Here is a 27121-nt window from a genome sequence, read left to right as displayed (position 1 = left end):
GGAGGCTCTTGGGCTACCAGTAAATATTGTCCGATCTTCCTGAAAATTTTACAGAATAAGTTTTTCATCCAACTGAACCATTCTAAGGGGTAGGAGCATGGAATTTCAGACTTTTGTAAAATAAGAACCACCCTAACGAGGATGTGCGTTAGATGCAGGGTGCATTTTCAGCCATTTAATTTAGACTTGTGGTGCATTTTCAGCCATTTTGGTTTGTTGGTGGCCCTCTATTTCATGAAAATTTGGTTTAATAAAGCCTGTTTTTTTTAATAAATTTTCAATCATTTCAAGCAAAATTTGTTAAAGTTTCCCACAAAATTGGTATAATTTCGGGTCTGTTTTTTGTCCAACTTGGTTTAAAGTCAGGTAGTTTTTCGGAGTCCTAGTCACATATCCCCACCCAAACCAAAGTTGAGAACCCCCAGGAAAATTCATCAGCAAAGTGGTTACATAACTCTCTGGTTTACACACCTTTTGAAATGATAGTAAATGCCATAGACTTTGTGTGGCGATCATTTTGCTCATGGTTCAGGACTCAAAAGCAAAGTGGTTACATAACTCCCTGGTTACTGGTTCACATACCTTTTGAAATGATAGTAAATGCCATAGACTTTGTGTGGCAATCATTTTTATCATGGTTCAGGACTCAAAAACAAAGTGGTTACATAAGTCACTTGTTACTGGTTCACGAACCTTTTAGAATAATAGTCCAATGTAAGATAAAAAAAACTGATCATGATAAAATTGGAGCGGACCCCTTTAATCGGAGGCTGTTAGTTTGCCTGCATAGCAATCATTCAACCTGATTTCAAGCCAATTGACTTGATTGCCTGATATATACAGTACATTACATCTTAAGCTTACCTGATTCATTGTGACTATACTTGGCAACATTCTAACACCAGCTTGCTGAGGAGGAGCTTGCCCTGCCCTACCCATATGGTCTACAGGGTATATTGCTGTTGGTGACAGCTGCTGTTGATGAGGTGATACCTGCTGTTGATGAGGTGACACCTTCTGTTGATGATGAGGCAACACCTGCTGTTGAAGATGCTGATAAGGTGCTACCTGCTGTGTAGGCAACAACTGCTGCTGATGATGTGTAGGAGATAACTGCTGTTGATGATGTTGCTGAGGTGACATCTGCTGATGATGATGATGGGTAGGAGACAACTGCTGTTGATGATGTTGCTGAGGTGACATCTGCTGTTGAGGTGACACCTGCTGTTGATGATGTGTAGGAGATAACTGCTGTTGATGATGTTGCCGAGGTGACATCTGCTGATGCTGATGATGGGTAGGAGATAACTGCTGCTGATGATGTTGCTGAGGAGACATCTGCTGCTGCTGATGTTGCTGTGACATTTGCTGCTGATGTTGCTGCGACAGCTGCTGTTGATGTTGAGGAGAGACACCTGGGTAAGCGGTCCTCTGCAGATGCTGTTGCTGCTGTTGTTGATGTTGTTGTTGCTGCTGCTGTTGTTGCTGCTGTTGTTGTTGCTGTTGTTGTTGATGCTGCTGCTGTTGCTGCAACATAGGATGCATCACCTCCTGTGGACTCATAGCGGGAGGTTTCACAATCCCACTTTGATGTTGGGGTGAATCAACATGTGACACTGTCGCCGGCAACATTGGCGCCACACTACTGGGACTCACTATCTGCTCAGTGTTCAAATTTACTTTGTCAGCAAGTTCTTGTTCTAGATTTTGCATGTGACCACTCAGATGTTGGTCCTGCTGTGTGTCTGTTCCTAACACCCTGTCTATGCTCCAGTCAGAAATTTGCCCCCCTATTCTTTCCTGCTTGGCTGTGTCGCCTTCCTCTGGTATGTTTAAGAGCTGCTCCGATGTCGATGTACTTTCCTGCGATCTTTCTTCGCTCGCGACATCTTCTGTAGACAATGCTGCCATTTCCGACGGGAGTTTACTCATGTCTCGTCTTTCGAGTTCTCCTCCTTGCTCGGCTACGTTAGTAATAATTGTCGAGCTGCTGGACGCATTTGATTCACCGTCGCTCCCTCCTCCCTGAGACGCAGGCTCTCCACTACTTCTGCTACTGCTACTAGTACCACTACTACTACTACTACTACTACTTTCAGATGGAGTCTGCATCTTCTCGGACCCACTGGGCGAAGAACTCAGGCGATTTTTCTCTTCCAATTTGGCAACAGTCAATATTTCCTCGCTATTTGTTAGCGACGACGAACGGGACAAGTTTGCAGAGTTCTCTGATCTGTCCAGAACACTGGTACTCATGCTCAGAGTCTTCTGTGTGGCGCTTTCAAGCGACCCAAGCAGGTCCAGATCAATTTTGGATTTACTTTTTGATTTCTTGTCCTTTTGTGCTTATGCTTTTGCTTGGCGCTCGTCTGTCTTTCTTCTGTTTTTTCTGTTTCCGCCTTTCTCTAGATTTCTCCTTTTCTTCGCCGTCTTGCTGCTGCTTTTTGGCATCTAATGTTGCCCTTCTGCTTTTAACTTTAGAGTACATATCACCTGAAGAAGTAAAAAACAATATAGAAATGTTACATCATAAGAACTCGACCTTTTAATCATACCTCTGGTAACCTCTGAAAACAGGTCAAAGTCAAAATATTAAGAATATATATAAACAGACATTGCATCAACTGGCAAAGTTATCCACTCCCCCCCCCCCCCATTTATCATATTAAAATGGGGATTTTGGCATCAGAAGAAAGCTCATAATTTTCTCATAATTCCAGATGTTATCATCGAAAAAGTGATACCCTTAGCCTCTTTTCCACCCATACTGTTATATGACATTGTGAAACACGTTTTTGCTTCTAATATCAAAACCACTAGTGCAATTTAACTCAAAACCTGGAAATCATATTCAGTAGAGGCCTCAAAGTGAAGTGCATAACATAATTGTGACATGATCAAGGGGAATGAGTCGGATGTCGCTAATATTGATTTTGAGAAAGTGTTAAAATTCTTATGTTTTATATTGTTTTTAGCGATTGATAAATTGACATAACTTCGCAAAGAAAAGTTGCATCAACATGGGGTTTTCAGTTTCTGAAAGCTCTAAACGTCCTTTTTAGAAACATGTGTAAAACTCATTTTTTGACCAGGGTCGACATGCGACTCATTCCCCTTGATCATGTCACAATTAATGAACACATCTGACCACCCTGACACCCCCCCCCCTTAAGGAAATATCAGGATTAGAGCCTCTTTGAAACTTTAACATTCTCCATTAGCCTTTTCGAAGCATGGCGTACACAATAGAAGGGTATATATTCAATATGGTAAAACCTGCCATATTCAAAAACCATTTCATGCAGCGCCATCTTGTGTCTGCCATACCTCTAAAAAGCTGGGGGTATCGACTGCAGACGACAAGTTCCAAAATTTTCTTTAAAAATTCAGAAATTATAGAATTGTACATTTTAATTACCATATTACCATGGAATCGGCATGAAAAATGCATCAAAATGAGTACAAACAAGCCCTGTATTGGCTCAGTGGTTCTTGAGATATCTCTTGATATTTTGAGAAAATATCTCAAAACTTGTTTCATGTTGAAGCCTATGTGACCAGCATGCAAAGCATTGATAAAGTACTAATTACCTGTGAATGATATAAGACCCTTCTCCAGCTGGTGCCAGAAAGGGTCTTTCAGAAGAACTGCCCGTTCATCCCCTGCCAATACTGCTGGTGGCTGCTGCAGCTGTTCTTGCTCTTGCAGTTGCAGTTCCGGCTGCTGCTGCTGTAGCTGAGCCACCGGTTCACTGATTTCTTCTTCCATCCTCTCTTCTGTCTCTTCAGTTCGCTGTATCTTCGGAGACGACTCTTCTTCATCGTTGCTACCTGAACTGCTCCTGCGGGATGTCGACGAAGACGAGAACGACGAGGATGATGTGTACGAGGAGGACGAATCTGTGGATGATTCCAACTCCTTCGGTCTCTGCCCCGGTCCTCTTCTCTTCTGGGGTCTACGGGGTTTTCTTTGTTTCTGCAAAGATATCATGGGATCGTTGGCAACGAAATAGACAAAGAAAATTGGAATCAGTGAGTACGGTAAGTGACGAATGGCGTATGATGTAATTCGCATGCAAGGTAAATACGTAACATCCAATGATGGAGGAAAGGTATGCCTACTATGTAGCTAGGGAGAATGCATAATATCAACTAGCAGCAGCAGCAACATCCATAACAAAGGGAATGGAAAACAGAAGGTGGTGAAACAATAGAAAACAGGTAAGTCCATGAATGAACCACATGCATGTACAATGTATGGACTTGACGAAACCACAGATGTATATTTCAATTTGGTGAGACAAATCCGATATTTACATAATAGGCCTACACTTTGTACGTAGCATGGACTCAAAATAAGAGCAGCAACATGCATAAACTAGCAATGCAAAGAAGCAAGAATTCACTAGAAAACCACTACAGACAGGGTATAAAATAAGATTTTCAGAAGCAAAGGCAACTTCTTTTGAAAACTGCCCCTGGTCCATGTGTCTCTTGTCTTGAACCAGGAGCAATTTCACATCAACAAATGCAGAGTAAAAATTAATATTATGCTGTTCTTATGATGATTGTGCCTTTGTAACCTGGGGAAATTTTCAATAAAAAAGGTTACCCCTTGTCATGAAGATTATCATGGGAACCAGGGGCATTTGAAGATTCAGCAGGGGTAAAATTGCCCCTGGTTCCTGCTTATTTAAAACCCTGACTACAGAATTAAACGGAACACAAGTCAAACACAAATCAATTTTGTCCACTCTGTCATTGTGGAGAAGTCATTCAAAGACAGCATTATTTAAATAATTTCATGATTCAATCAAAATTGTTCAAAAAACAGCAATGTTAGGATCATAGGATCGTATTATCTTAATGGTAGATGGTCTGATTGTAACCCATGATCAGGGTTCGAATTCGGCTGTATCGCATAGCAGTTTGCTCCACATTTTTAAGTAACTGCTACCCAATTTTGCATTTGTATAGCACTTTTTATAGTGCTTTAGTATATGGAAGTATCCTGATTATGATGAATTAGCCAAAAACTGCTACGCAAAATTCAAACCCTGCCCATGATAATATGTCCCTACCTCACACTGAAACCCATTACCCATACATTCTTATAATAAGTGTGGGCCATTTATTATTGTTTGTTTAAAAGAGGGACTTGTTGAAACAAATTATAAAAGAAAAGATGAAGACTCTTAGAACCAGTTTTGGCGAGAATTCAAGAATCCATTCTCAAGCCTACACACTAACTAAATGGCCATGAGGAGAATCTAAATAGATTCTCATAAAATGCTGTTGCTGGAAATTCTGGTTATATCCAAGTGGATTCTCGCAAGATGAAATGAAATCCTACCCCTGGTGCTTCTCAGCCACATGTTTTCATGGCTCTGACAAGCACCTGAGCAAAGATATCTTGGTAATTGGGATTGCCGCCTATCATATGGCTGGATAGCTCAGATGGTAGAACACTGGTCTCGAAAACCAGATGTCACTCACCAGTTCAAGTCCCACTTCAGCCAAATTTTCTTTGTCCCCCGTCTTCATTTAATACTGTTACCTGGTTCCTCTTGATATACATACAGCTGTACATGTAAACATCTCAAAAAAGTAACTAACTCCCCTTAAAGGTCCGTAACCCGATCGACAGCATCATCCCCCGATTTTTTCATTGTTGATGAGGTTTTGGTATCACATAATAGATACTATTTTTCTCATTACTATCCTGAAATTTGACGCTCCAAGTCGATGTATTTCGGAGAAATCATGAATCACAGCGGTTTTTACAGGTATACCAGTTTGTAAACAATGGTAAATACTTTGGAATTCTGGGAGGAAATTATGAACGAAATATCAGTCACCGAAGACGGTGGGCCGATATAGTTATGAAAACGGCAACGGTAAGCGTGGTGTGCTAAATAGCTCAATTGACTAGCGCGTTTGTTTTTACCCGACAGGTACCGGTTCAAAACCCGGTCTCGGAAGGGTTTTTTTCCTCTCCATTTTACCCACACTTTTTTTATCTTCATTTGAAATGTACATATTGCAAGGGGAAATATATTTTGTTTCCTTTTTTTCTGTAACGGTACGAAAAAAAAAACATTTTCCGCTCAATACGGACCGGCATTGTACAGCATGTCAGCATTCGTCATTGCCTGCCCAGAATGCAATTCACGATACCAAGGTATTGGATTGCAAATTTGGCTATTTATTCACATTTACGCTGAAAATGCTCTCGCTTTTTTTCACAAAGCAGCATAAAGGAGGCGATATTTGATATTATTATGTAATTTTAAAGACAATCCATATCCAAAACCAATAGGGTTACCCCCCTTTAAATAATGGCCATTATTCAAAAACGGGCAATTGTATTACAAATCTGTAAAATGTGTTGGAAGCAGAATTTAGTTATGCACATTTTGACACCTCATTTGTAGCAATTGTCTAAATATTGACATCACAGCGAACATTTAAAACAATGTGAAAGTTGCAGTAAATTCTACTGATTTGTATTCTGTACAATGGAAGGAAATCTGTGTAATGATATCTGAGGGTTTTTGTATTGTTGTAACTGTAAGTGCAACTTTCAAATCTGGACCTCAGTCCACTACATTAAATTGACCGGTGTTTTATTGTTTTCTGGGCTATCGTATCAAATGAGGTGTCAAAATGCGCAGAAATAAATTCTGCTTCCAACACATTTTACAGATTTGTAATACAATAGCCTGTTTTTGAATAATGGCCATTTTTTAAGGGGGGTTAGTTACTTTCTTTGAGATGTTAAATATTGTTTACTATGAGTTACATTTTGGGCAGAATTTGCCTGAAAATTGTTGCCAATCACTGTTGTTTAATAATTTTCAGTGCTCACAGAATGGCTTGCCCAGCTGCCCGAGACAACCAAAATTTAAATTTGATACCGGACGACCCAAAACACAGAACCTGCCTGGTGGGCAACTGAATTTAAAATGACGGATATGGTTAAAATTATGTACTTTTACAATTTTCAGTGAAACAAATATGCAAATTCTTCCAAGAAGAAGAAAAAAATTTGTCACATTTTTCCATCGCAGAATTTTGCCATCGCAGAATTTCATTTAAAAACAAACCATGTAAAGTATATTGCATCATCCACAGTACGGTATTTGTTATCGCCAACTCTTAGCAACAGGCAGTATAAGAAACAGGCAGTTACAGAGAAATACCTTGCATAGTATCAACTGTTATAAGGTTTATGTGTATAAACTTGGAAAAGAGCAAGGCAAGAAAAATATTAAGAAATGATGAGCTGGAACAGAAAATGTCCATCTCATGAAGAGTTCGGTTTGTTCAGATCCACATTTTAATGCAATACCTGAAGGCTTCCTTGTACATAATTTATTATTATTGATGATTCTTTTGTACTGGTACAGAGAAACCAAAACAAGAAACTTTTTATACCAGATTTAGGGTCGGACGGATGAGGGCAATCAATTTGGGGGCCTTTGGGGAGGGAACTAAGCAGGGTGAATACAGTATTATAATTTGTGTTAATTCAAAAATGAAACATACATGTACATTAAAACATAAAATAACACTATCAGCAACAATATGTAAGAAACTCAAGGCAGCAAATGAATGGTATATATGAATGATTGCATCTTGCATCCAAAGTCTTCATACAGGCTGTATCAAAATGATTGGTACCCATCAATGTTGATGTTTATTGAAAAGCCTACAGTCTCTTCCAAATGCAACATTGGGTAAATGTCCAGAATATACAGTTCATGACTTGATACATTTTACTCACTATGGGCCACAATGGCCTCATCCCAATGGCATAGTTAAATAACCCCAATTAAACAATCATAGTGCAAAAATTTGCAAACAAAGTACGGTAGTATAAAACTAATTGGAACATAACATCTATTGAAGTTTGCTACACACAAAAATGAAAAGTAAAACAATTCAAGCAAATAAAAAACAAAGTTCTAAGGAAAAGTCTGGGATTAAATGAGTAGATGTGGCATGCATGCATGCATGTGAATCTATGACAGCTTTGATGGTAAGCTTAGGTGACATGCAACAAGGCTCAAAACACTTTTTGATTACGAGGGCTACAGCTACGCCCGTAAATACTAGTCTTGCCCCTGTACAATATATAATTGGGCTATTCATTTAAAATCCACACTACCCCTGTGGAAGATTGTGGAAATATGTTCCACAGGGGTGTATGAATTTCAAATGGAATGAACACACTAGCAGCTCCATTTGAAACTCACCCTCCCTCTCTGGAAGATTCAGGTTGAATCTTTCTCAGAGAATGTATGAAATTCAATTGGAACTGCCAGAATGTGTTCATTCCATTTGAAATTCATACTCCCCCTGTGGAACATATTTCCAAAATCTTCCATGTGGGTAGTGTGGATTTTAAATAGAATAGCCCATTTTGAGCCCCAGGTGAAAAATTGAAGGGAAGTGAAAGGAAATTCAGCTTGATGTTACTGGTTCAGGAAATGGGCTGTTCCAGTTTAAAAATCCACACACCCCTAGACGGAAGGCATGACTTAAATCTCCCACCAGGGAGTGTGAACTTCAAATGGGGCTACCTTAATGGGAGACTCCATTTGAAATCTACACCCCCTGTGTGACAGATTAAAATCATGTTTTCCACAGGGGTGTATGGATTTTTAACTGGAACAGCCTAATGGATACACTTGTATTTTTTTGTAATGCATGATGCGGTATATGGGTAGGAAAAACGTATATGCTTGTGGCCCCTGAACATGTTTAAAACAAAACTGCCACAAGGTTACATAGGGAGGTTTTGCTTTAAACATGTTCAGGGGCCCCATGACACACAGGAGGTTTTTCCTGCCCAACGACGATGTGAACTTGCAGGTGGTGTGCGACCATATGCCAACTGGAGTTTTACAACAATTATTTTAATGTAAAATTTTATGCAAAATGTAATAAAACAAATGCACAGCGTATCGTACACTAATGTAAATAGTCATAAATGGTCGAAATATAATCACTCGGTGAAATTGCTCTGGTAGACTGGAACAATCTATCTTTCACCTCACGATTATATCCCGACCATCAAACTCATAGACAGTTTAAAATAAAAACTACTCAAAAAATTTAAAGGATTTTTTGGTAAATAGGTGTTTTTTTCTTTTTTAAAAACAGGATTAGTGTTGTAAAATCAGATGAATATTGTTTCATTCAGTAATTTTTATGCACCAAAACACTTGTATTAAAGGAGTATTTCGTGATCCTAGCATCCTCTTTTTATGACATTTTTCAGTAGATATCCACGAAAAAAGCTTATTTCCAAAATTTCAGTTGATTCCGATTTTGCGTAACTTGCGAGTTATGCATTATTATGTATTACACTGCTCCATAGACAATGTGTTGTAATTTCGTTCTGGTATACCAGAACGAAATTCAAATTTCACGATATCTTTGCTAAACAAATTATTCTGCAGGAAATATTTTGTACATAAAAATCTCAACTTTTTTGGAGAAAAGTGGGGGGATGATACTGTGGATCACGAAATGCCCTATTTTAATAGGGCATTTCGTGATCCACAGCCTCATCCTCACTTTTCTCAAAAAATTTTTTTTATACCACTGGAAACCGGGCTGGAAACCTCTGGCTATATAATGTTTATGTACCAAAAATTTCTTGCAGATTAATTCGTTTAGCAAAAATATCGTCAAATTTGAATTTCGTTCTGGTATACCAGAACAAAATTTACAACAGTGGCCTATGGAGCAGTGTCATACACATAACTCGCAAACGCAAAATCGGAATCGATGAAAATTTGAGAATAAGCTTTTTTCGTGAACATCTACTGAAAAATGTCATAAAATGAGGATGCTAGGATCACGAAATCCTCCTTTCGTCCCATTTCACTAAAAACACTTTAGTTGGCACCATGAAAACAGGCTTGCAAGAAATAATGAAAAGCAAGATTGTCAGATTCTGAGCCTTTAAATATTGAGTAGTGTACATGTTATTCAATGGCTCAAAGCAATGCCATTGTTATAATATAAAATTTCTCATCATGGAATGGAAACACATAAAACAATATGCATCTGTATTTAGCAGATCACATGCATAGTTCATACCATCATAATTTGTTGGTAGAAATATAAATCTATATATATATTTCTATATATTCATTCCATACACAGCGCATAATGGAGGCAGTGATATGCAATTATCATAAATTTTGAGTACAAGAATCAGAAATGATTCCTGTCAGAACATGACTAAATTCATGAACTCCAAAGGTTCTTAACTTGTTTGTACTCTTTCAGAGAATTTTGAAATTTTGATTAGTGGCATTTTTTACTTTCGATTTTTCAGAAATTTAAGACTTTGGAATGATTTAGGGAAATTTTCTACAAATAACTTCATTATCTGAGAGATCAAGGATCACTTGCTTTAGGGCTGTTGTCGAGTAGAATTTACATTGTCAACAATCGCTAAATTTCAAGATCCACTTACGAATGAAATAGAAGACTTATGCAGTTATTTTTTGGTAAATAATAGTGATTTTAAGCATATGTGTACATCCATATCATAATAATGCACTTGTCGGCTGCTACATGTGTCTTATTTCACATAATGGCTAGGAATAAATACCAGACTCATCTCAAGTGGAGATCACTTCAAATCATCCCCAAGTCCCATGGTAAAGGAATGTTCTCTGTATTCTTAAATCATGTGACTTGGGGGATGATTTGAAGTGACCTCCACTTGAGATGAGCCTGGTATTTATTCTTAGTTATTATGTGAAATGAGACACTTGTAGCAGCCGACAAGTGCATCGTTTTGATATGGATGTACACATATCTTATTAAGCTTATCTCTAATATTTTAGTGATTAGTTTTTTGGTCGACAATCAGAAAAATTGCTTTGTCAACAACATTTTCGACAACAGCCCTACTTCCAAGTCATTTTGTGGTACTACTCTTAAGGTAGCGCTGCTAAGAATAAGCAAATTTTGCGTTATTTGCAGCACAATTTGCGTATAATCTTTTTTTTTTCATTTTTGGCGGGAAATCACAGATTTTTGCGTTTTTTGGAAAATCGGGGTGCGTTTTTTGGCCTCCGTAATCACGTATTCTTAGCAGCCATATCTTAAGGGGTTGGTCCCTTAGAATCTCACATTTGAATACAAAAGAAACAGTGCCTCCTTGTTTTCCTTCAACACTTGGAAAGACCAAAAACTAATGCAGATTTTACTAAGGCAGTGACTCAAGCCCGGATATTCGGGTACCCGCCCGTTTTTTCCCTACCCGGATACAAATTCCATTTACGGATTACCCGAATTTAAAAAATAAAAAAAAGGGGGGGGGGCTTTTAGTGTCCTTGGACCTAGAGCTAAATGTTAGGATCATTCATTGTTGACTTATTCAAAAAAAAAAAAAAAAAAGTTGTAGGCCTATGTGTTTTGAATAAATTTGTACTCATGTCATACTCTTTTAATGATTTCAAAATGCATTGAATTTGTATCCATTTTGAAATCATTAATAGAGTATGACATGAGTACAAATTTATTCAAAACACATAGGCCTACATTTTTTATTTTTTTAATAAGTCAACCATGAATGATCCTAGCGTTTAGCTCTAGGTCCAGGGACACTACAAAGCCGAAAAAAATAAATAACTTTAAAAATAAAAAATATTTTTTTTTTTTTTTTTTTTTTACGTTTGATACGGGTACCTGGTTACCCGCCCGAAATTAACCTCGGGTACCCGAATACGTCATTACCCGATAGGTCACAGCCTTAGATTTTACATTGAAGGGGAAAAAATCCTCCCTCCCTCATCAATTCATCCTCCTGACAAGAACCAAAAATAAATTTTATGTGGCCTTAACTTTCTTGTGCAAAAGTGTAGCGATTTAGAGGAGATGATCTGAATTTTTTAGAATATTCTTTTTTATATACTTCACGATGTGGTACATATATTCCTATTAAAATTTAACACAAAACACCACATGAAAGTTTCAAGCACATTTATTTCGGCCAAATGTTGAAACGCCACAAAACCCACACTTCACCGAACTTGTGTACTTACACCATGCTTCCTGTCCGAGGCAGCTTTGCGTTTTTTCTGCTCTTTTTGCTTCTCTATGAATTCTTCTACCATATCTTCGCACGTTAGCAGGTTGTCCCGCGGCTCCCACGTGTCATCCTCCGGCCCGTAGCCTTGCCATCTCACTCTGTACACTGTTTTACCCTGGAATGAATAATTACACAAAAATGCGAACAATTATTACAAGAATCATGAATTCATATGTGTCTATTTGTCCAAATATTTAAGAACCCAATTGGTACCTTTTCCTGGTCTAGATATAGAAACACCTGCTTGTTCGCATCAGAAATTGGGATATTCCATTTAAAATCCACACTACCCCTGTGGAAGATTTTGGAAATATCTTCCACATGTGGAGTATGAATTTTACATGGAATGAACACATTAGCAGCAGAGGGTGTATGAAATTCAAACAGGGATGTGTAATGTGTTCATTCCATTTAAAATCATACTCCTCCTGTAGAAGATATTTCCAAAATCTTCCACAGGGGTAGTGTGGATTTTAAATGGAATGGCCCATTTTATGGAATTTGGCGAACTTTTATGGCTGCTAGCCTGCTTATCCATATCTTGATAATGCTATTTATATAATTTTGGTATCATTTTTAAAGCGTATTGTCTAGTGCTTTGATTTTCATTCAAATCAAGAATGCGACTTGTTTCTGGTTTTGTCAGAATGGGTCACATACATACTAGAATGTTTCTGTACTGTTTTCCAATTAGCCCTGTTATTTGAAAGATATCCCATACATACCGTATTGTTTGTAATAAAAGCTCCCCCTCTAATAAACGCCCCCCTCCAATTTTTCTGTGAAAAATTGACAAAAATGCAAACATTTCCATGCTATATCGTGTGAGTAAGCTTAAAACCGGCATCAGTCAGTCAGTCTTGTCATGGACGATCGGAAAATTGCATGGACAAAACCTATTATAACTCGCACTTCCATCCACTCCATTGCCTAATTATGGTAGAATTTCACCAGATTCTTGCTTGATGATGCGCGTATGGGTGTAATTTTGATGTATTTACCACAAAAATGATATTTTCTATGGGCGTCGCCATTAGTGTAGCCATAAATCCCTCCTTTCTACAGGAGCACCATCGGGAAATTTAACCCGATTTTAAACTTTTTTTCACTGACAATTCACCTTCAATAAACGCCCCCGTTTTGGAAAAATGCAACGCCCCCGGGGCGTTTATTACAAACAATACGATATGTAGCATGGACAGCAAGTGATGTCATTGACTACTCGGAGGGCTGCCCTAAGGGTGTGGGCAACCAGCAATTAGCACACTGAAGATACAAGCAGCTTAATCAAGTGACTGAAACTTTCAAGATAGACTTTAATGAGAACTGATATTGACCTACATGTATAGATAATGGGAAAAGGAAGAAACAAAACCATAAAAAAGATTTGTGTGTTTTATCTAACAAGGAAGTTACTTTGGGGAAAAATGCTGGTAGAAGATAACATTAACACAATTTCTGTAGGATATACATAAGGGTGAAAATAAGAGCTTTTCTACCAGGACTCAGTTTGGGAAAAAAGAAAGTAAATACATTTTGCTTGACTGCAAAATATTTCAGTTGTCCCAATTCTGCACTTTGCTGAAAATAAACTGCATTTTATGGAATTTGGCAAACTTTATGGCATAAAGCAACATTTTTATAGTACACTGCTTTGGAACTTTCTTTAAAAAGCAAGACAGTTGGTCATTATTAGCAAGAATCGTGCTGTGAAAAGCGAGATCTCGTTTTTTGCCAGGTCTTACATAATATGCTGAACAAGTAGACATCACAGCATGTAGGGTCTGCTATAGAAAAATTATCAAATTCGTGTACATCGTGGAACATACTCTTTGCGTGGCTGTGCGTAGTAAGAAGTTGTACGCAGATAGCCTCGCTAATATGGACGCGTAGAGTAGCGTTGTACGCGTGTGAAGTTAGCATGATTAGTCGCGGACTAACAAGCGTAGTTGAATGTTCCACGATGTACACAAATTTAATATTTTTTCTATAGCAGTGTTCGGTAGATCTTTCATGATGATACAAATGCCATTAAAACATGACAAGTTAATATTTTATGTCAAGTTTTATTTATTAGTCATGACTTTAGGAGGTAAAATTAAAAGTTGTTGTCTGTCCGACAAGTGCATGGCTCATCATGGTTTTACCCCAGTGATTTTTGGACAAGCGGTCAAGAGGATTTAAAAAGTGCTTATTTCAAACACTACTCTCAGGCCACTATATACCGGTACCAAAAAATGCTTTGAATGTAAGGGGCCACCTAGGCCAAGTCTACGCACAACAGAAGCCATGGTCTGACGAAGCTACATGTACCTTCCTGAATTTCGAGGCCTAGTCTTAATAATAATAATAATCTTTCTTTATTGAGGGTAATTCCACTTCAGTGTCAAGCACTGCTTTCCAAGCAGGCCCTCATACAATTATAAATAATGTAAAGTACATAAATTGATAAACGGTAAATACACATGATAAATCAAAAGCATAATATTGGTTACATATGGCAAAGATTATATAAAATACAAACTAAAGTTAAGATGTTCTTATAAAAGTACAATTTATAAGGGAATAGAAATACAAGTTATTTAGCAGAAATATTTGTTTGCACTTTAAATTGATACAAAGACATATTATTTAATTCTTTATGGATTTGAGGTGCAATTCCATTCTAAGTATTAGCAGCTCTGACATGGAATGTACGCTTGCCTGAATTTGAATTACATTTTGGTACAACCAAAGTGTTTGATGTATGATTCCTGGTAATATGCATATGACTATCATGAACAAATTCAAATTGAGATGATAGATAAGATGGCCCTATATTTCTTAAACACTTAAAAACTAAAATGAGAAGTTGATTTTGCCATCTATCATTTAGTTTTAACCACTTTAGTGCACTCATTAAGTTACTTATTGGTGTTCTAATATCTGCAGATAAAATTGTCCTGGCTAGCTGATTTTGTAACACTTGCAGCCTTGTTTGAAATTCACTAGAAAAATTACTCCATACAGAACTTCCATAATCAAATTGAGGCATAACAAGTGCATTTGATAACATAACAATGGTTTGACGAGGCAGGAAGTATTTAACACGCCTAATGACACCAATTTTTTTAGAAACATTTTTACATAAATAATCTACATGAGCTGACCAAGAAAGTTTAGAATCAAGTTTTACTCCAAGATATTTAAACTCATGAACTCGTTCAATAATAAAACTACCCTCATATGTTAGATTTATATCATTAAACTTTTCAAGCATGTGGTTGGTACCAAAGATCATAAACTTGGTCTTATCAACATTTAAAGTAAGTTTTTTTGCGTGAAACCAATTTGCTACACTGTGAAGACTTGACTCTAGTTTAGCTTGCATTTCCAAAACATTCTTTACTAAATTTGGTTTCATACACTATGGACCACAATGGCCTCATCCCAATGGCATAGTTCAATAACCTCGATTACAGAATCAGTGTAAAATTTGACCTCAAGTTGCAGAGTATGAGTTTTTGTACCCAAATTTTCAACGGTCATTCAATGAATGTCTGAATGTATTGGGGTTAAAGAACTGTAGCCTGATAGATGAGCGTGTTGTGGATCCTAGTAATACACCTGGGCATTAGTTGTAGTGGACAAGAGGGCAACTTCATTTTAACTTCCTGGTCACTAAACAGTAGTTGCACTAGCTAAATGGCAATGGACTATTCCAGTTGAAAGCCATACACCCCCTATAGAACCATAACCTTTTTTCACAGAGAGGGTATAGACTTCAAATGGAGTCACACATTCCGATAATCCTACATTAGATATTCACATTCCGATAATCCTACATTAGATATTCACACTCCCTCTATGGAAAACTAAGGTCATGTCTTCCATAGGGGGTGTATGGATTTCAACTGGAATAGCCCAAAGGGCAGGTTACTTTACTTATCAATTCCACCACGGTCCCTGATTCCACACTGCTCTTTGTTCGCCTGGGTTGTGCCATTTTCTAAAATTTTTGGGATTTTGGCTCAAGTCCAAACTTAGGCAAGACAATTGCCCCATATTTGTCATGCTGTATTTTTCTTTGTCACTACATTGTAGTTTCAATACATTTATTATATTCACCCTTGGTTTACTTTAAGGGGGTACTACACCCCTGGCCAATTTTGTGCCTATTTTTGCATTTTTCTCAAAAATTATAGCGCAGTGGGGACAAGTAAGATATGTATATTATAGGGGCAAGGACTATAACTATTGCACTGGAAATTTTATTTCAGCACAGACAACAGTTGTGGAGTTACAGTCAAAAATGAGGGAAAACCAATATTTGATCAATAAATCAATAACTACTTGCTTTGAGTAGCTGAATTTTCAGTGCAGTAGTTGTAGTCCTTGCCCCTATTTATATACACATCTTACTTGTCACCAATGTACTAAAACTTTTGAGAAAAATGCAAAAATAGGCACAAAATTGGCCAGGGGTGTAGTACCCCCTTAATGACATTGGCCCCACTCTTCAACTTTCATGCCAGTATTTCCAAATTCCTTTTATGTACATTGTACAGAATACACATAATTATTTGAAACTTGAAAGCCCCCATTTAACAAAGCTTTAGACACATTTTGGTTTACAAAAATAGAGAAAAAAAGTCCTAACATCGCATGGTCATAATTATATTGATGAGAAAAATAATGGCTTTTTACTGTCACCAAAATTCCTTCCCCATGTATGTGTATGTAGAATCTTGAGTTTTGATGGAGAACACGTAGAGTCGTAGAGGGATGAGTTTGTTTTAAAATCGGATCACCAGGGTTTCAGTCCTTTATTTTTGAGGAGCGCGATCGCGCAGGCGCTCCTACCGCGCACCTTAAAGCATAGTCGGGAGCGTAAATAACAGCGCTCCTTATTTGGAATTATGATCATTTCAAACAAAATGTCAAAAATAAATTACTCCAAGAACTGTATCACATCAATCAGTCTGAATAACGATCTATTGAAACAACATGCTTGTAAAGGCTCTGCGAACGAAATAGTGTGGCAACACAATAAAAAATCAAGTTGGGTCATTGGGTCATCTCATCGTTCCTAAAATACAAGTGCGAAGTTCGTTTCTCCACTAGAGCGATAGGTAGTGCTCGGAAGCATGGGTCTTTTTTGAGTGATTTTGAGGAGCTCAATCGAGCTCCTCAACTAAAGCAGGAGTGTGATTGATGGAGCTCCACCAAATTTTAAACATGAAGGCCTGGGGTTTACTTTTTAACACACAAATAACTAATGAATATTTTGCATTCATTTGTATGCAACTGGACTCTTCATAAATCAGATTTAAGCTGAATTGATACTCAATCACTTTTGCAGAAATGCGGCTTGCACTGTGTACTTCCACTTTCAGAGCGTCAAGCTGATCTATCAATACCCATCACTTTTGCAAAAACTGGATAACTTTTACAAGTTGTCTCGATCCCAGCCGGTTTGTGTTCCTCTGTCACTAAACAAACCGTCTGGCGACAACCAGTGAAATGATGATCACTGATTGGTTAATGAATTCCCAAATAAAACTGTATTCAATTGGCTATAGGATCTGACTTGATTCTTGCAAAAAAGAGTGCCTGGCCAAAAAGGGTGGGGGATAAAGGGAGGGGGTTTGACCCCCCTGTTTGAAAAACAGTGATTATTTTGATGAGCCAACTGTATCGTTTTAATAGAGCGAAGGTTGCTTAATTTGAACAATCTAAAAATTTTTATGCGATTGTTTGTTCTGCTTGGTTGTGTTTCCTTCCAAGCTTCCATTGCTTAAACACAGTGGCATGCTTCATCAATTTCTACTCGATTACTGTAGCGGCTATACCTGAAATGTGAAGCTCATCAGTGAGTAAATTTGTGGCTAGTCTTTTTTCTTATTATTTAAAACTTATTCACATTTAGATGATGGAATTCTCGCGTTTCACAATACGATGCGCCGCTAGCGGTTGCTCTTGGCAGTAAAATTTTTGACTCCAGAGTCGACATCACTGTTCTAGCTGCTATTGAATTTTCACGAGTGTGTGATAATAAATATGTTGAAAACCGCTCCACGAAGGATTCCTTGTTAGAAAATGGATCTACTATAATTCTTGTTTTAGTGTGCGTGTGCATTCACATGTAATATCATTAGGCCCTATATTGACATCTAAACCCACAATGATGCATGTTCCTGTATTGTGTTCGTATTACGCGGGCTATGGATGTCAACCTTTTCCCATGATGCACTGCATATTTTGGCCTCGACCCAGCGACCGCTGGAGGCGCATCGTATTGTGAAACACGAGAATTATGTCAACGTGTGCCATGACATGATGACATGGAACAAAACATTTGATGAATGCAGTGAATGTTACTTGAGAACTCTAGCTTTGAATTTGCACACAATAGTTACGCATTCGATGCTAGAGTGCTTTGCTATCGTTTTTCGGTCGGACAGCGGTGCAATTATTTACACCGGAGGTTATTTATTCTGTTGATGTTGAAATTTCGATGAAAGTTATTTCGATGAGTCAACTGTATCTGTTGAGCAAGATTAGCCTAATTTGGACAGTCTAAAATTTTGCTGAAGGCCAATTCCATGCCAAAAGTGCCTTTTGGAAATTTTTAACAAAATTTTAGAACATTATTGCTCAAAACAGGAGCATTTATTTCAAACTAGCTAATCATGCCTCCATAGATTGATGTCAGACCTACTGCAAGATAATAAAGAAAAAAATCTGAGGAAGTACCTTGACAGTTTTTTTTTCATTATATGAAAAACGTTACGGACGTTACATTTGACATAAAATGTAACGTCCGTAACACTAAATAAACAGTGTAGGACGATACAGGAGTATAAATTTCAAACTTACTTTTCATGTTTACATAGAATGGAGTCAGGGCTTACTGAATATAGTTAACAGAAAAAAATAAAACACAGAACTGAGTGGAGATAAAAGGATATGTACCATCTGTCAAAAAGGCAGGCACTTTTGCGTAACGTCCGTAACGCTCGTTTCTAATTTCTGTAGCTAATTAACTAAGAAAGCCAAAACAAAATTGCTTCATTATATTGAACATTACTAGAGTGTGTACCAGTAGCATACTAAGAAATAAAGTGTTATTCTTACAGCAAACATGTGTGCTATTCACTTAAAAGTTGCAAGTTGCATGTATCTGTAACGTCCGTAACGGTGGAATTGGCCATAAGCATAATTTTAGCAACATTTTTGATGGAATCGCCTGCTGTGATCGTCTGTGTTTATTTCTGAACTTCCATTGGTTGCTTTACACGGTGTCATGCTTCAGCGAATCCAACTCATGGTCTTATGGACTAGATTTTGAATGCAATGGTCTCTAGCCTAGAATGTGAAGCTATCGGTGAGCAAATTCTTGGCTAGACTTCTCGACCAAACAGGGTCAGAAATTCGGTGAGAATCCGAGAATCCATTCTCGCAAAGATTCTCGTCAACAAAATTGCAAGAATCTAAATGGATTCTCGTAAATATTTCATTCATGGATTCTTGCAAAATTCCACTGGGAGAATCCAAAAGGATTTTCGCACTTGGTTGCAAATTTCTGACCCTAAGCAAAGTGAATGTGGTGCTGGTGTGGCAATGAATGTCAATCTCAATCTGGCATGTCCATGTGTCTGACTGGGAACAAAGTTTAAATTTTAAAAATTTTATATAAATTCAGTCACACTATTACTATCATGACTATTTGTATTTGCAATCTGCATTATTAATCAACAGGCTGAACTTTTGCGTTTTTATTCATCTGCTTTTATAACGCGCCACGTACATACTTCGACCTATTTAACTGCCTTTTAATAAATCCATACTTGGGCTTGTATTATCATTCATTGTGTGTAGCATATATTTGTACCGTGTTGTTGTTGAACATGTACACTGTATAATACACGTACACCGGCTACGAGTGCGTCCGTGTTGACAGTCTCAACTTTGCCAGATTCAGACAGAATTTACGCCAGTAAAACGATGTCAACACTTCATCTAAATACACTTACATCTTGCTTAGATACCCCCACTATCTTCTCAACCTCATAGATTCCTTCCTCAGCAGAGAATTCCGTCTCAGAAGTTAACTTTTCGTCTCCATCTGAAGACGGATTGTAGCCGGCATCCGGTGAACTCGACGCCATTTTGCCCGGTCGCACCCCTGGATGTTTGCTGCCCTCTGACGTTAGAATTAGGAAAACAATCAATTATTGACAGTTCATGTCTGATGTCTCTTGATCAAAAACTTTTAAAAAACAAATAAACAAAAATAATAAGCGTCTAAATTCTCGCTTGATCTATCTTGAATTTAGATATAGTTCGGCTATTTCTGTGCTAATCAGGAATTACGCTAATTTAAATTGAAATATCAATAATGAACACGATTGGGTATTTTTTTAATTTTTTTATTATAGAAACCATGCACACCAAACAAGGATGAAATTCTTTGACAGGAAATTAAATGGCACAAAAGTCAAACATTTAGCATAATTGTTAATTGACGAAGGATCGATAAAGGAAACTATTAAAACGTGTTAATTGGACAAATTGCCTTTTGTTGGCTTGCAGTTTAGCTCAGTTTCATAGAGATACACTTGATGCAACGTCGTCGTGTTGATGACGTGTAAAAATAATGTTTAGTTTTGCCATATAGGCCTATTTGTAAATAATTTGCATTTGTAAATAAATCACCTGAGCATAATTCATATTCAAAGTTGACCCATGCAATTTGACCTTGTATAAAATCTGAGATTCAGATAAAAATCATCATTTTTTCTTGATCTTTTCTTCAGTGCAGATAGTAGGCCTACTTTGACCAGAGTCCAGAGAAGATGATTTTCATGGGGAGGGGGGGGGGGGGGCTGTACACCATCCGCGAGAATCAAGCACCCTAAACTGAGGATTTAACCCTGGCTAAAACGATACCCTAAGCAGGTAACATGCGCCTGTTTCTAATCTTACATCCTATACGTGACCGTCCACGGCGAATGAGCCGTAAATTCCTCCCCCGGTCAATTTTGTTTTATTTCGTGTTTAAAAAATAAACATCATCAACTTAAAAATGGTATATCATTTGACTTCAAACGATATCCAGAAGCGGAGTTATGGTTAGTTAAACTTTGCTCCTTCAACAAAATTATAGCTTTTTACGTTTCTATGTGTGTCTCTTTTTCCACATTGCTGGCAATAAATATCAAACAGTCATAATTGGCGGTCATTTCAAATCATCCCCAAAACGAGGTTTAAGAAGGTTCTCTCATTGTTAATTGTTGGTTATGCATAGGCCTACCTATACAAATAACCCACCACTTGAAAAGGATTTAGCAAAAGCAAACAAAGACCAGAGCTATTAAAAGTTCTATAGCCATCTAAGGTAGAAGCTTATTATCCACTTCAATAATAGGATTATTGATTGGTGTTGTGACTATCAAAATAAGACAGATGTCGCGCCAGCTTAAGTGACCGATGAATACGACCTTCGTACACATTTTACACCATAACTCAGAATACAATTTAGAATTTACGGCTCGTTTGTGCTGCCGGGTCACATTATTATTACAGGGATTTTACTCCTTCCATCAAATTGTTTTGGCGACCGTGACTTGTCGTTTATAGGTCTATGGTTATTTTCTCCGAGTTTTTCGGGAAATTTTCAAATTTCCACCACAAATTCCTTTTTTTCATATTTAGGCCTATCTCTCGATCTCTCCAATTTTGAATTTTCATACCCTTTCTAGCGTGTAATAATTTTGCTACCATTTTTCTTGTTTTTGACACCCTAGCTACCCACAAAAAACTACCCTTTTTAGGCGGGTTTTTTCTCTCGCGGATGGTGTATAGGCCTACAGGCCACAATGGGAGTGACCCCCTCCCCCGGGTTCTCATGTGCTTATGATAATGTCATAATGGTGGCCGGGGGTCTCAACTTTGGTTTGGGTGTGGATATGCGACTGGGATTCCGAAAAACTCATATTACATTGTATGAATGCTGATATGCTGCTATCTTCAGAAAGCATTCATAAAATGTAATTACCCAGCAAACACAAAAATGTTTTCCGTTTTAAACATATAAGGTCATGAAAATGTTGTCAAAATGTTACTGTAAAATATTTCTTGCAAACAGTTTTTGCCAAATATTTTGTCAACACTTACATAGGGGGCCATATGCAGTGCCGCCGACAAGGGGGATTAAGGGGGTGCGTTACCGGGCCCGGGGTCCTAGGGGCCCGTAAAAAGTATAAAAATACTTTACTACGGGCCTGTAAAGCAAAGAAAAGGGACCTCAGGGGCCGTAAAGAAAAGATACTTTTTGCTTTATTATACGGGCCATTAGCCCTAAGGTATCTCTTCTTTGCTTTTTACGGGCCCTCCTTGATCCGAGGTCCCTTGTTTCTTTGCTTATTAAGCTTTTTTATACATGCCATCTCTTTTCTTCCTTTACGGGCCCATGGTATATTTTCTTTGCTGTTTTTACGGGCCCACTGCGGTCTTTTTTCTTTGCCTATTTACTGGGTCATTACAGGGTCTATTTTCTTTGCTCTTTTACGGCTCATAAACATGAAAAAAACACCAATCAAATGTAGCGGGCCCGTAAAAACAATTGAAGGAGACGTGCATTAACAGTAATACAAGATACCCTTTGGCACATATTTTCTTTAAAAAATTCACTTGAATTATGTTACTGTCTGCTTTTGCCACAATGATCATCCTCGATATAATGTAGACTTCGAGAAATCAGGGGAATGCAGTTTAATCGTAGGAACACAAATTGCAAATTTTCGCACTTCGCGCGCATTTTGCCCTCCAATGTTCATTATTATTTGATCAGTTCAGCTTAAAATTGGCAATTGTTCCAATAACTTCAATCTGGGAGCAAAAGCCGTTATTTTCGAATTGCAAATTTTCGCGCGCTTCGTGCGCATTTGTCCAATTCAACGGTTCATGCTTGATCATTTTAGCTTCAAATTGGCAGTGACATTGGCACATTTTCTGCACTTCGCACGAAAGTTATTCAGAGAAACTTAATCTGGGAGCAATATGCACTTTCAAAGTGCAAACTTGTGCGCGCTTCGCGCGCATTTGTCTAATTCAATGTTCATATTTGATTATTGGCATGCAGCTAAACACGCTACATAAAACATGTGTTCAAGCATTTTACACCAACCTCCCTCATGTCACAAAGAAATTTACGCCACTGCTGTACCCCTCGCACCCACACCTCATGATGAAGTCCTACACCATGCACCATCAGGCGCTCGGATCAAAGGGGCTTGTGCGTTCATTTAACCCCCGGGTCCGTAATGGCTCTCGACGGCACTTTCATTATGTAAGAATATTTGCAGTAAGTTATCAAACATTTTTTGAATGTTATGAAAACGTTTTATACCCGCTATACCGTCTACCCTTTATATAACCCGATATTTAAACGTTTTCTGGCAACCTTGTCAAACCTTTACCGAATAATGTCGAAAACGTTTTGTGTTTGGGTGGCTATCTTCAGTAGAGAGCAGCATTTATAAAAATATAATATGAGCTATCATCAGTAGAGGCAGCATTTACATTATGAAATAATTAGCTATCTTAAGTAGAAAGCACTATTCACATAATGTAATAATCTTCAGTAGATAGCAGCATTCACGTAATGTAATGCGAGCTATCTTCAGTATATAGCAGCATTCATCTATGTAATATGAGCTATCTTCAGTAGATAGCAGCATCCACATAATGTAATGCGAGCTATCTTCAGTATATAGCAGCATTCATCTATGTAATATGAGCTATCTTCAGTAGATATCCATCTAATGTAAAATGAGCTATCTTCTTATAGATAGCAGCATCCACACAATGTAAAATGAGCTATCTTCAGTAGATAGCAGCATCCATCTAATGTAAAATGAGCTATCTTCAGTAGATAGCAGCATCCATCTAATGTAATATGAGCTATCTTCAGTAGATAGCAGCATCCATCTAATGTAAAATGAGCTATCTTCAGTAGATAGCAGCATTCATCTAATGTAATATGAGCTATCTTCAGTAGATAGCAGCATCCATCTAATGTAAAATGAGCTATCTTCAGTAGATAGCAGCATCAATCTAATGTAATATGAGCTATCTTCAGTAGATAGCAACATCCATCTAATGTAATATGAGCTATCTTCAGTAGATAGCAGCATCCATCTAATGTAAAATGAGGTATCTTCAGTAGATAGCAGCATCCATCTAATGTAAAATGAGCTATCTTCAGTAGATAGCAGCATCCATCTAATGTAATATGAGCTATCTTCAGTAGATATCAGCATCCATCTAATGTAAAATGAGGTATCTTCAGTAGATAGCAGCATCCATCTAATGTAATATGAGCTATCTTCAGTAGATAGCAGCATCCATCTAATGTAAAATGAGGTATCTTCAGTAGATAGCAGCATCCATCTAATGTAAAATGAGCTATCTTCAGTAGATAGCAACATCCATCTAATGTAATATGAGCTATCTTCAGTAGATATATCAGCATCCATCTAATGTAATATGAGCTATCTTCAGTAGATAGCAGCATCAATCTAATGTAAAATGAGGTATCTTCAGTAGATAGCAGCATCCATCTAATGTAAGAGCTATCTTCAGTAGATAGCAGCATCCATCTAATGTAAAATGAGCTATCTTCAGTAGATAGCAGCATCAATCTAATGTAAAATGAGCTATCTTCAATAGATAGCAGCATCCATCTAATGTAAAATGAGCTATCTTCAATAGATAGCAGCATCCATCTAATGTAAGAGCTATCTTCAGTAGATAGCAGCATCCATCTAATGTAATATGAGCTATCTTCAGTAGATAGCAGCATCCATCTAATGTAATATGAGCTATCTTCTGTAGATAGCAGCATCCATCTAATGTAAAATGAGCTATCTTCAGTAGATAGCAGCATCCATCTAATGTAATATGAGCTATCTTCTGTAGATAGCAGCATCCATCTAATGTAATATGAGCTATCTTCAGTAGATAGCAGCATCATCTAATGTAATTATGAGCTATCTTCAGTAGATAGCAGCATTCATCTAATGTAATATGAGCTATCTTCAGTAGATAGCAGCATCCAACTAATGTAATATGAGCTATCTTCTGTAGATAGCAGCATCCATCTAATGTAATATGAGCTATCTTCAGTAGATAGCAGCATCATCTAATGTAATTATGAGCTATCTTCAGTAGATAGCAGCATTCATCTAATGTAACATGAGCTATCTTCAGTAGATAGCAGCATCATCTAATGTAATATGAGCTATCTTCGGTAGATAGCAGCATCAATCTAATGTAATTATGAGCTATCTTCAGTAGATAGCAGCATCCATCTAATGTAAAATCAGCTATCTTCAGTAGATAGCAGCATCCATCTAATGTAATATGAGCTATCTTCTGTAGATAGCAGCATCCATCTAATGTAATATGAGCTATCTTCGGTAGATAGCAGCATTCTTCTATGCAATATGAGCTATCTTCAGTAGATAGCAGCATCCATCTAATGTAATATGAGCTATCTACAGTAGATAGCAGCATTCATCTATGTAATATGAGCTATCTTCAGTAGATAGCAGCATCCATCTAATGTAAGAGCTATCTTCAATAGATAGCAGCATCCATCTAATGTAATATGAGCTATCTTCAGTAGATAGCAGCATCCATCTTATGTAAAATGAGCTATATTCAGTAGATAGCAGCATCCATCTAATGTAATATGAGCTATCTATTTCAGGTTGAGATGTTTTTCAATGCTTTAAAGATGTCTTGGATCAAAAAACTAAACAATTCTAGTCCTGCTTGCTGGAAGAACATTCCACTTTACTATGTCAACAAGTTTGGTTTGGGTATGAATGTGTTTAATTGTAATTGTAGCTTCAACCAAATCAACACTGTATGCAAGAATGTTATTGACACCTTTCCTGTTTTTATAACAACATGTTTAAAGTCTGGTTCAATACTAAATGTACTTCAAATAAAGCTGACATATCTGATTACTACAATCAAATCATTTGGAACAATGATGCTGTAACTGTTAACAAGAAAACACTTTTCTATAGAGACTGGATTGAAGCTGGCTTTATTTTTATAAAAGATCTTTTTGATGATGATGGTTCAATCTACTCACTTGAGTATTTTAGGCACCGCATTCCACGCACTGGCAACATTCTTTTCAGTACTTCGCTCTTTGCAATGCTCTGCCGAATGATTGGAAGAATGCACCAATTCTAGACCAAATTAGGACTGAATCAATTGTCTTTAATGCAGTCCCTATAGAAGCCTGTTCTTCAAAGTTTTTTAGACATGCCATGGTTGATAAGATTTATGTTCCACCAATTTGTATGAACTATTGGTGTAGAAGATTCCCCAATTACAATTTTGATTGGGAAAAGATTTGGGTTTCAATACCATGTTGTACCAGTGAGGCCAGACTTATTTCACTTAATTGGAAAATTATTCATAACATTTATCCTACAAAAGTTTTATTATGTAAAATGGGGAAAGAAGATACAATTTTGTGCAATTCCTGTAATGCTGTTGATCATCCAGAGCACTTCTTTTTTCATTGTAATAAGACCACTCCTATTTGGGAATTTGCTAACAGGGTTATTACACAAAGGCTTGGTAAGAACTTTAGGCTTTCTGTTGAAAATGTTTTATTTAATTATCATAATGACATTACCAGTGATCGGTCAAAATATATCAATTATGTTATATGTGTTGGCAAAATGTGCATTGGCAAATACAGATACGGGGATCATCCTTGTCTTCTGTTCCTCTTTAGGCAGGAACTTCGTATGAGAGGTTTGGTCTGCGATGACTTTAGCTAGTTGATCGCAGATGAACAGTTACTTGGATGACTTCCGTGTCTGTTCTTGGCTCTGTCATTTTGCTTAAATTATTTGTTTGATTTTCTTATTATATACATGTATGTTAATTTGTTTTATAACATCTACTATTATATATGGATTATGTGCA

The 27121-nt window shown here is 37.4% G+C and overlaps 1 protein-coding gene across 1 annotated transcript in view; it reads right to left on the bottom strand.

The window, feature by feature from the left end:
- LOC140157997 (uncharacterized) overlaps positions 1-20276 on the bottom strand; it is a 45098-nt gene extending 24822 nt beyond the window's left edge. The window contains 5 exon segments of the mRNA XM_072181246.1: positions 865-2373; positions 2375-2493; positions 3592-3976; positions 12075-12236; positions 20137-20276. Of these exon segments, the coding sequence (XP_072037347.1) occupies positions 865-2373; positions 2375-2493; positions 3592-3976; positions 12075-12236; positions 20137-20271 (2310 nt within the window). The 5' untranslated portion in view covers positions 20272-20276.
- Between the last annotated feature and the right edge of the window lie 6845 nt (positions 20277-27121).

This window comes from Amphiura filiformis, chromosome 7 (genome assembly GCF_039555335.1).
Source record: "Amphiura filiformis chromosome 7, Afil_fr2py, whole genome shotgun sequence".
NCBI lineage: Eukaryota > Metazoa > Echinodermata > Ophiuroidea > Amphilepidida > Amphiuridae > Amphiura > Amphiura filiformis.
Note: the sequence above shows the minus strand (reverse complement) of the source record. Positions and strands in the feature narration are given on the sequence as shown.